This window comes from Amaranthus tricolor, chromosome 3 (assembly GCF_026212465.1).
Source record: "Amaranthus tricolor cultivar Red isolate AtriRed21 chromosome 3, ASM2621246v1, whole genome shotgun sequence".
In the NCBI taxonomy this organism is placed as follows: Eukaryota; Viridiplantae; Streptophyta; class Magnoliopsida; order Caryophyllales; family Amaranthaceae; genus Amaranthus; species Amaranthus tricolor.
The window spans coordinates 32568929-32581384 of NC_080049.1; the positions used below are offsets into that span (position 1 = coordinate 32568929).

Below are 12456 nucleotides of genomic sequence, written 5' to 3' on the forward strand. Positions count from 1 at the left end.
ACCAAAAGATGAGTCGACTTTTGGTCTGAAAGGGCCACATCCAAATCGGCTTTATGTGCTGGAAAACCCCTTTGAGGCAACACTAAAAGCCGACTCCACTTTAGTGGAATCCAAGGGACAATCGAGTCGGCCTTTTCCTCTGAAAAAGTTCGTTTGTTCCAGCACCTAAAGCCGACTCGGCTTTGGTTTGGGCCTTGAGAAAGCTGAGTTGGCCTTTTCTTGAGGGCTAAAAGTTCGTGGGTTTTTTCCATAGTTTTGGCAGTTATTTTAGCTTAAGCCTTAAGTAAGCCTATATAACTCCCTAATGACATGTTTAGGAGAGTGGGAATCATGGGTTAGTGGGTAACCGCCTCCTTATAAAAGGAGGCCCTTAAAACAAAATCATATCTTTTCATGACTCTCTCCCCAAGTTCATTGTCGACATGTTCATCAAAGTGAACGAATCTTGCAAACTCAATCACTTTGGTCAAAATCATCTCCCATACTTGGAGAAATGGCACTTGCACTAGTAGTTAGTTGTAAAATTCTTTGGTAATACAAATTTGGTCGATTACACTTCTTGAACTAGGTTGCCAATGTGCGAGGAAGTTGTTAAAAGTGATAGAATCTGTATGAATGATTTTATACTTTGTATCTATATTGGTTTAGGGGCGAAACTTAGTTGGGCCGGGTAGGGGCTTCACCTCTTTGAGATTTTCGGTAAATTTTTTAATATACAATCGTCATTTTATTTTTTAAAAAATTTTAGGCCAACAAATAATAGCAACACAATTAAAGGGGAGAATGAATAGCTGAAATAAAATAAAATAAAAAATAAATCTTATAAGTAATAATGAAGTATCAAATTAAAAAAGAAATTATCATTTAAAAACTGAAAAAAGAAAAAAAAGCGATTAGGTGAAATGGACAAAATCAAAAATTAAGCTTATCATCCACAATTGAATGATAAAGGTTTGTTTTATATTTTTAATTGAATTTTCTTTTCTTTATTTAATAATTAGTTTGAATAAATGAATACTTGAATCACTGAAAACTCATAACAATAACACAATTAATTATGAAGATAATTTAGTAATATAATTTATAGACAAATGGCAAAGACATATAGTGTCAATGAGATTATAGACAATTTGAAAGTACTAAAAGAGCGTCGAACTTTACTTTGATTTAAAATTTACATAATAATTTTTTGTTGTATTGATTGGCAATATATTAGTTGAATTCAATTTTTTTTATTAACTCCGTCCCCATAAAATTTTATTCAAGTTTCGCTACTGTATTGGTTGAAATGATGAATTGCGTTGTGTCTAATTTGTTATGGAGTGATGGGTGCTGAAAAATTGGATATAAAATCTTCTCTGGAGATGAAAAATTGTCTGGTGATTATATAATGGGTTTGAAACTTTCTGGAGACAAAATTTTGATGGTTTTAATTCTTTGATGGGACTATGGGAGGCATTTCAATAAATTTTTTAGGTTTTTGGAAATGAAGATTCGATGAATTGTAAGAGGAAAGACAGTTTTTGTGTTAACTTATGACTACTGCTGAAACAATATTTTGTTCTTTTAAGAACTATGGAGGACATGGACTTTGATAGGGAAGTGCTGGGGTCCATATTCAGTTTTACTGTTAGCACAGTGTGAGAACATGCACATTTTTAGTCTCTTCTAAGATCCCATCCTAACCTATTAGCTATAATCCTACATAGAAATGTGATCAGTAATATTTTCGCTTTAACCATAGAAACACACCTCAATTCAATAATATTTTGGTCGCAACTTTCCAGTTAAACCACCTGCACTAAATACTATGCTTAACTTCTTATACAATTACTCTGTTCTTTTCAAAAATTCACCCAAGCTACTTAAAACAGTCAGTTGAAATGAGTTCCTTTGTTTCTAAGTTTATTACACATCTGCGATGAATATGATCAAAACGACATCACATATACTCGGCCTTACTTCAACTTAATTTAAAACCTTTGATTTTGATGCCGGCCTTCTAGCTTGGTATCGACCAATCTTGAATTTTCTTCTTTCATTTTGTCCAATAATACGATGCCATCAACAAACAATATGCACCATGAAACTCCTCCATGATACGCTTTGTTATCTTATCTAGGAGAAGTGCAAATTCGAAAACTTTAATGAGAACCTTAATGTAGACCGATTGAGATAAGAAATCTTCCTACTTGTTTTTTTGAATTTTAGTTGCATTATATTTTTATGGCTTATTTCTTTGTTTCCCAAGGCTGACCACAATGCACCCGTTATTGGAGGCACATCATTGTGATTTAAGAAACATTAATATTTTATGAGTTGTTTCTCTGTTCCAGAATTGTAAATTATATAGGCGATACTTGCAGTTATTTGTTGATGAGTTGTATAGCGTTTTTCAAGGAACAAATGCTTTAAAAATGTCCTCTTGCTGGTTGCTATGTCCATATTTTGTTAATTTGTTAGCTGTTCTTCAGATAACTTATGCTAGCAGTTAAGTCATTTTTTGCTTCTTTTTTTGCCATCAATCATGATGAGCTTGTTGAGAAGAGCCAAGTCTATGATCATCAAATATCTGATTGTGGTGTATTATATTACATGTTTGACATGTAATATTTACCCTCTTCTCATTGCATATCGATTGACATATTTTTTAATTTAGTTGTAATGTCCTTTAGAGTTGTCACCTCTGGGAAGATTCGAAAGCATTTAGAGTTCTTTGCACCGTTCTTACTGGAATTGACTAATTTTATGGGGGATCAGGTTTGTCTTTGTTTTGAAATCGAAAATTACATTTTAGGGGTTTTTCATCTATCTGTGTTATATTTGGTTCTGATAAATTTCGATTGACATTTCGTTTATCATCATCATCGTTATCATTATACACAATATAGCCAGTTTAGGGAGGAAAGAAAAACGGCATACCAAGGGTCAATTGGAAACATCTTTGTTATACAAGAGTAAGGTAACTTACATCCGATTCCAACCCGTGAACCCGCTACCCAGGTGGGAGCCATTTGATGGCATTGGGGTAAATTGGTAATAGAGTGTTTTGTGACTTGGTCCTCTTAGTGTACAGTGGCATGCTTGTCAGAATCTGATCAGTGTCCGTAAAATGTCGTCAAGTTACAGATGATTGTATTATTTCCTTTGCATTGTTCACAAATTGGTTAGCTGCTTATTAAGGTGTTGAAATAATTATCTTCTCATCCAAGTTGCATTGATCCGCCCCTGCAAAGTACACGCTAACAAAAGCAATTGTTTGCCGAAACTTAGGATCTTTTGCCAGAAGGAATACTGTGACCTCCTTATTTCTTAAATGCACTCTTACATGCTTCCTATCTTTTTGTTTGATTGATTGTTTATGGGTAATTTTGTAAGTCAAAAATGATCATATACACGTTATTGCTTTATCAGATGTTTGGGTGTGCCTGTTCTGGTGGTATACCTGGACCGTAGCTCTTCTGAAACTGGTGATATTAGTGTTGATCATCACAATTTCATACCTTCTGACCTGCTGAGTGGTACCAGCGACAACTTGAAGATCAAACCATACGAAGCGAGGAAAAAAGTGTACTTTATGGGGAGATAAGTTAGATGTGGAGGTTGTAAACTAAAGAAAAAATATGGGTCATGACCAAAAATAAAATGTAGTAATTTTTATGTGACGGACTTGAAAGGAAATTGTTGCAATTTCCACGGAACACATTGAGTAAGTATTCTTATCACATATTCAATGATAGGTCAAGACTCAAGAGTCAAGACTAGGTCTTCATCTCATGCCACCATGACTAAATTTGTGAGCAAGTGAGAATTGTTGCACTATCCTGGGCTCATAGGATGTTAGAGAAAAGAACCATCATGCTGATTGCTGACAAATGACAATGAATATGAAGTGATGTATTGCTGATTATTGATGTGATCAGAGTTTATCTTGAGAATCAGAGTGATCAATATTGGAATGATGTTTCCAAGTTTGGACCCTCCGGATTGTAGTGATGGTGATGGTGTTTATATCCCACTGTTGTATGTCAGTCCTCTTTTTTTGCTCTTGTTTCTTTTCAAATTCTTGTTCCACTAAAATTGCAATATTTAAGCTTATCACTCTATTTGTATAGAGAGAAATAAAAGAAAAGAAAGGGGAGAGATTTGGAAGAAAATAGAATCTCTTCTTTGGATAACATAAAGGAAGAGGAGGGATTTAGAGGGGAGGAGTTTGGAGGGAAAACATGTGCAAGTTTTATTAAGAATATAATCTCTTTTCTCTTTTAAGGTGGAAAGATTTAGAAGGAAAATACACTCTTTTTTTTTATTCCTCTCCTTTCTTTTTCTTCATTCCTTTTCCTTTTCTCTCATAATTTGCTATTCAAATAAAACACGAAATCTGAATTTCTGAATCGTATGATCTTAAAATTTTTAGTTCTAAATTGGTCATAGAATTAGAATAAGCCCTACTAACTAGGTTGCAAAATTAGTTAAAATATTTGTAGGATCAGTTGATTTTCTAAACTTTTTCTTTGCTTTTTGCATCGATATTATGTAAGAAAAATATAGTGACAAATTGACAATGCACTTGAAAACATGTTTAAGTATAGAATTTTAATTGTAATCATTTTTCTATATGTCTTTTAATATCCTTTTAAAAGGATTGACTTACTTTCAATTCACATTTTAATTTTAGACTTTTATATAGTTAGAAAACTGAATAATGTATATAATAAATTTAAATTTTATGGAATAGAATTCATTAAAAAGATTTAAAAAACTATCCCTTAACTTTGGCTATATCTTTAGAATTAGGATCCTTGGGGTTGGGAGAAAGTCTATCTCTTGTTTGGGGTTGGGAGAAAGTCTTTGGCTATATCTTTAGAATTAGGATCCTTTCAATTACTATTACTAAAATTTTAAAATTTATTTTTGTATGAAATTTAAAATTCAAAAATCTCCTTCATTTTTTGTGTATGAAGCAATCTCAACCTTAAATTAAGTAGGCAATCATCCATTACTTTTAAAATAATGGAGAAAATTCTAATCGATAATCATGGAGAAATTTCTAATCAATTTTTTAGAGATGGGGAACACTTTTTGTTATATTTTCTAATTTTTTTCTGAAAAATCAATTTGAAGATGCGATTTTTCTTCTACATTTTTATTTGAAGTATGAAGCTAAAGATTGTCGGACTGTATTACAATGATTTTCAAATTATGTGCTTTGCATATTTGAACAAACCCCAAACTGATAATTCATAATTCTTATAAGCGGGATATAATAAGTATGATTATAATAATGATTTATTGAAACAAAATTAGTTTTTTTTATCCTAATAAAATTGTTATATTCTTTCCAGCAATAAGTTTTCACATCACAAATATTATTTAAAAGAGTACTCCATAATCTTTGAGATTAAAAGAGTACTTCCTAATGTTCAATATACTAAATATCATTTAAAAAACCTTTAAATATATGCGATTGCACATATATAATTTTTCAAAATCATGTTTTAGCAGAAGCTACCAATAAAATTAAGATGTTTAAATTTTTTAAAAGACGAGATGATGAAACATTACTGTTAAAGAAATTCTTTCATTTACATTAATTATATCATTATTTTTTTTCATTTTAATAACATCCATTTAATTTTTAATTTTATTTTTATATTATATTATTAAGGACCAAAAGAGTATATAAGTTGCTCTCCAAATTCCAAAACATGGCTAGTTGAAAGATTGCGAAGTTAGAGCGGAGCAATTAATTAATAATTGTATAAGAATAAGATATATATGCTTTAACCTTTTTCATACCTTTTTTCGGCAAATTTCCACTTCATGCATGCTTTTGTTATACAACTCCTAATTACTCCGGCGAGAATCAAGCGTGAGGGTCCTTTTTTGATTTTTTGATTCTAATAATCATGACTTCGGCTTTGAAGTTTCGTTTTCATCCTCCCTACCAACCATTTCCAACGTTTAATTATAGAGTCCGCTACCTTCTCCCCGACTTATACCAGATAATAAGTTGAATTTTTAAAATTAATCATAATTCAAAATATTTAGAAAAATACAAATCAGAGGGGTGGTAATATTTTTTAATTAGTATATTTAACATGTTTACAAATTTTCTTAAAAAATTCGGTATAAATTATAATTTATGGAGGGGTTTTTGTGTGAGATGTTTGATTATATAGAATCATAATATGAAAGAATTTTAAATGTTAGTTTATATTATCACATTTAATATACTCCTAGTTTATTTTTATTTTTAATGTTTGAACAATATATTTGTTAAGGTTTTTATGTATTAGTACCTATTTAAATACGAATTGTTTAAAATAGATTCAATTTCATATTTATTCTAATCGAATCTTGAGTTGGGGTGCAAATACTAATTTTCTGGACAAATTTCAAGTTCAATTCTCATCTAATTTTACCTCTTATGTCAGCTTATTTTATAATAAAAAATAAAGCATATTCATATATTTTATATAAGCAGTATTTTCTTTTCTTGATAAAATATTTTCTATAAAATTGAACCTAGTCATAGTCAACAATTCTGTATCTCATCTAAATTAGAGTCCGAAGGGAAAGAGGATAGCGTACATCTCATACCGGCTATTTCATTTTGAGATAGTTGAAAAGCACTATCTCTTTGAAAGGCTCTATATATATGCCCTTTCTCAACGCATTTCTTTAAATAAAGACTCTATTTTTTACTCTTTTTCAATTCAATATTTCTCCATACACAGAACGTAAAATCAAACTAAAATTGAGATTGAGATATTTATGCAAGTTCTTAATTCCTCTCTGATTCAGATAGATTCATATTGGAAAGATATGGGTTACCATAAGTTCTTTTAAAATGAACTATTTGTCCGTCTGTTAAAGATATTTATAAATGTCTGCGATCAAATAAATAATTCTACAAATGAATAAATCGAATCGAATTGGAAAATTATTAGGTATGCATGTGATAAATAACCGTGACTCAATGGACGAAATAGTATCTCTCAAAAAAAAAGCATGTTTATTTTTAAAAATTTACGTGATCGAATGGATCATAACAAAAATAAGAGCACTATCAATATAAGATAATTCAATTTTGGTATCAAAAATCTTTTAAAATTATTTTACTTGTTCTAACCTCATTGGTGAAATAGTATCCAATAGATCATAACCTCATTGATTCTAAAGGTTGACATCACTACCTCAATTCTATTCATTAAGGTTTTGAGCTATATCATTTTAAGTTAAATTGAAGTAAGCATTGTTTAATTGGGATAAAATCTTAAGTTTGATTTTCGTTAATTTTTTTTTCCTCATTTACTCTTAAATATTTGTTATCAAGCTTCCTCTATAGTTTTCTCAAATCAATCTTTTTTTGATGGTTTCAAATCAATCTTATTTCTTACTCTATTATCTTATGCATATCAAGTAAAATAATTAAGAAATCTATCAAAAACAAATTAATTATATATTCTTAGCATCAAAAGTGTTTTTTCATAATCAGCGTATCTGAATCAGTTTGAGCGCACTAATTATATCTCTCTGAAGTTAATGATTAAAAAATTATCGAGTGATTTTAAAGGGATTGGAACATATTACCTCTAAAATATCATCTCATTGCTCAACCAGTTAAAAATTTGAAAATTTTATTAATAAAAAAACATGAAAAGTTTGAAAATTTGTAATGTTTGATTTCAAGATATGGACTTTTGACTTTCTTTTTTATAGAAGTATATATAAATATATTTATCTTTTGACTATCAAGGTTCAAACATTTGAATTTTTTTATTTTTTTATTTTTTTATTTTTTTTAGTTTAGGTTGATTGATAAATAAGCAGCAATATTGTGATCGTAACATATTAGTTTGCTCCAATCTAAGAGCTTGTTATATTTTTTTTTTCCATTCGGACTTTTTAATTAAATTTTATCTTATATTTTATATTTTTCTTTAATATTATTCATGTAATTTTGACATTTTTTCTTATTCTTTAAATAACATAACTAATAAACATTTGTAAAAAAAACTTAGAAATTAGAGGGAATAGGATTTAGAAATTTAATTCGGAAATAAGTCCCATGAGAGAGGAACATAAAGAACTTATATACTTCCTCCGTTGTGAAATACTCGCTACATAATGATTTTTGATGTTATATATTCATATTTCATTTTATATATTACGGCTAATGTGCAAGAAAAAATATAGTCAAGTGAGATCTTGTTTGAATCGTTTAATTGCATACTTTCATAATAGTAAGTTTTTCTAATTTTTAGATGTGTATAGTTCAATATATAAATGATCAAAATAATACCTTAGATTGCGTAAAAAGTCAAATATAGCAAATATAGTGAAATGGAAGAAGTATATAGAAGCACCTCAGCTCTCATTATGCTTTATATGTTTAGTGTTTGACTATTTAGTATTTTTGGCTTTTATATTACTATGTACAATTATGTACAATTATTAATATTTCGTGGGGCCTCTCACTTTATTTTATAATTTTTAGTCAAGTCTGCTCATATTGTATTTGGTAATCATAATTTCATTTAAAAGTTTAAATTTATCTCACAGTTGAGATTTTCAAAATATTTAATAAAATCTTATCATTCTCATATTTTTCTTTACGATTTTTAATTGAAATATAATGATGAATTACTTGTTTCTAAACACAATAATAAAAGTTTCAATATTTTCTTAATTTGGTGGGGTGAGAACACTCTCAAATCAAAAATTTCTAATCAATCACCATGATTTATAAATCATCACAAAAAGACAAAATAAATATCAATAAAATAATCAAATTAAAACAAAAAATGATAAACTAAAATCCTAAAAGCCCTACCCTATCAATAAATTCTAACACATAAGGTTGATTAGAAAATTTTACAAATCACTGTTATTTACTTAGACTACCTCCTCATAAATCCTTTGAAAGTTCACTACTACGGGCTCGCTTGGATTGAGTGTAAATATTTAAAGGGTAAACAAAAGTTAAAGTAAGAAAACAAAGTTAACTAGGGAGAATATTAAAGGACTTTGATTGTTAGAGAGGTGCAAGAATTAGTTAGAAGATAATAAAGATGGATAAAACAACAATTATTTCCCTCATATTGGGGTATAAATTTATCCTAGGGGAGGGTGGGGGAATAATTTCCTCCAAATAAGGGAAATCATCATCCTTTTTTATTAGAGTGATTTACCTAATTGAGGTTGAAAAATAAAATAATTTCAACTTTGGTGTTCTTTAAAACTTAATTCTCAAAATGATGTTCATATAATAAAATAGTTTTAATAAGCTATATTTTTTTTGTTTGGTAATTTCAAACCTGCAAGAGGATAAAATTGTTTTGTCAAGCAGATATATGTGTTAAACAAATTTTAAAAATCACACAAGTCTTACAAAAAGAGTAAAATGTCCCAAAAAAATAATGTAATGTAAAGAACAAATAAAATTCTCAATTAGATTTCTTCTTGTTGCAAATACACAAATCCCTAATTTTATCATGACAACCATTATATTTAAATGAAGAACAATAAAAAAATAGAGATGAAAATCTAAAAATTACTTCCATTGAACAATGAAAAAAAATCATAATTAAAACAGTGGACTGCTGTGATTGGTAGTGACAGTGGTGGGAAGCCGGCGGTCGATGTGGATGGTGGTTGTTGTTGGTCTCTTCAAGTCCCCTCATCAGTTTTACAGATTTTTAGTTTAGGGATTTAAAAAAAAATTAATAGGTTTGTTATTGAAATTGGAATAAATTTAGTCTTGGTTTAGTTTTGCTTGGGAGAGAATTAATATATTTGGAACTTTCCAAACCACAATCAAATAGATTTAGTTAATTTTTTTCTTAATGGATACTAGTTTGGGAAATAAATTTTGGTGAGCACCAATTTGATAATTTTTTTATTTTTCAACACTACTCTCATTCTACATCTTTTACAAGTATTTTAATTACTTCATTTACACCTCTACTTACCTTTATTTTATTAATTTGACTTTTTTTACCCCTTAAATATTTATACTCAATCCAAGCAACTTAAATACCCAAATTGTTATGAATTTATTACAAGATCTAAAAAAAGTAGCAAAAGGACAAAAAAAAAAAAAAAAAACCTTACTTGATCAGCAAAGAAGAAAAGTAAGAAAGAATGTATGTATATAAAACCCTATTTTGAATCAACACTTATTATTAGCAGCTGTTTTGCAGAAACGAGCAGTAGCTGGACCACAATCTAGGCTTAGCTAGATTTATATGACTAGCCAGCCCCACTCAAGCTGCAATTTGCATGTGCTTTTCAACTTGCATCTCTACTTGCTTCTTCTACTTGAGATCACTCTACTTCCTCCTTACTATTTATACTTCTTACTACTTTTCCTCTTTTGTATACCCTAGCTAGCTTACACTACTCTAATCCAACCAATTAGATCAGATCATATCAGATCAAGTCATCTAAAGCAATAGGTCTTCGTTTTTTGGAAGAATCACACAAATTTTGTTTTTGTTGAAGCAATTATCGTCTTTTTCAGGCAAGGATCGAATCTTATCAGTCCTTTTTTTTCGCTCAGTCTACCCGTGATAAAAAAAGTGGATCCAAAAAGCAACAAGCATGGGAAAAGGGCAGAGAAAAAAGAAGAAGATCAAGATGGTTATGATAAGCACGGTGAAGAACAAGAAGCATACAACAACAGTTATTATAATTGGGGAGATGAGAATAAAGATATGAAAGTTATGGTTTCAGCCCTTGCTCAAATCATGGCTTCTTCCCAATCTCATCCTCTTTCTTCATCTTCCTCCCAAGATCTTAACCCTTCATCAGGTCAATCACAACAGCAAGGATCATCAGGTATGTACATTATTATTGATGCGTATGATAACTTTTCTTTGATAAATCTGTCATTAAAATTGTACACAATAAAGCCTATATGAGAAGAGGAAGAGGGTTGACTGCTCACAAGATTTGATGTTCCTTTACATCACATATAAATCTGTCAATTTGATCTCTTTTTAAATTTTTTAATGTGAGATCACGTATAATTATTTTTCATATTTTGAGAAATGTTTTGTCTACCTTTAGATCTTAACCTCATAAATAATAACACTAAATGATACCTATAAGGAGTGTCTATATATGTAGTAGTCTATGACATAATTTAGATCCGACTTTGCTAAGTTATGATGCGGATCATTTAATATAAATTTGTGTTGATTATGCACCGTATATAACACAAAAAAAAATATGATATATGAAAAAATTAAATGAGTATTCGATTCATCTTATACTCTTTACTTGGCAGTATACTCAATACTAAGTATTTCATTTAAAAATAGGATTGTATGAGCTAGGTTCGAATTCATGATCTTCTATCATGTTAAATACTAAGATTATATTAAGTTATAATCTCAACTAAGAAGTTTGGTTTATGATTAAGAACTAGTAATATCATCATAAATACTCTATCAATTATATAAAAATTTACAATTAATTATACAAAAAAATATATGTTGAGTCTATTTTCCTAGTAGATTCTTGAACCAAGTATATGAAAGAAATATAAACCCTATCATTAAACAACTACAACCGATGAATAATTTTTTTTTAATATTTTATTTGTCTTGCATAAATTACAAACCAGCATCCATTACGAAAGAAAGAGGAAAAAGTAGGCATCAAAAAGATTAAAAAAAGGAAGAAAACATCAAAATAGATAAGAAGACAAAAAAAGTGGAAGGAACTATTTAGTTTCACACTTGGCATAATCAATCCATGCTTGTTTAGATCAGTCTTCGAGTTACTAGTCTACTTTGCGTAAGGGACTCTCTTTCTTTAGCTAACTTCTCATCTTTTCTTTTTCTTATTTTATTTTTTACCGACATTAATATATTCTAGTCATAAATCCTTATATGATAATTGTTTCATCATGTTTTGACGTTTTTTATATATGAATTTGAATATTTCAACTAATATAATTATTATTAGTATAAGATTCTTATTGTTGAGATCGTCTCAATGAATTAGAAACAGTCTTTCATAAAAGTATATAGCTTATTCTAGTTTTTCATAGTTCTTATATTGATCTCATGCGCGTAGTCGTGCTCCTTCACACGAGAATTCTTTGGCTAAAAGTGTAGATTTCTAACACTGATACATGTTCTTCTCATACATGACGCTTAGTATTTACTTAATATGAGGGGTGAATAAGATTAGACTCCTTCACCTTTTTATCATGTTGGCTTCTGATATTATGCCAGCAACCAATTCAACCATGTTAAAGTGTTTTTTGAGACCTAAAAATATCTTATATACTCTATCAATTTGTTAGTTTTTCTTTTCTGAAAAGGTCTTTATTAATTATCACTTTCTTTATTTCTCATAGGTGTGTTTCTTATATATATTTTAATTACATCCACACATTTATATTTTTTAACCCCATTCAAGCTAATAAAAGGGACAAAG

The 12456-nt window shown here is 29.3% G+C and overlaps 1 protein-coding gene across 2 annotated transcripts in view; it reads left to right on the forward strand.

The window, feature by feature from the left end:
* Positions 1-10194: 10194 nt before the first annotated feature.
* The window catches only part of LOC130809027 (ethylene-responsive transcription factor ERF113), a 7024-nt gene continuing 4762 nt past the window's right edge, over positions 10195-12456 (forward strand). The window contains exon 1 of one of the 2 annotated variants that reach the window (XM_057674629.1): positions 10195-10845. In XM_057674629.1, the coding sequence (XP_057530612.1) occupies positions 10722-10845 (124 nt within the window). In that variant the 5' untranslated portion in view covers positions 10195-10721. The remainder of the gene's footprint in view (positions 10846-12456) is intronic. The other variant, XM_057674630.1, reaches the window with a different exon arrangement.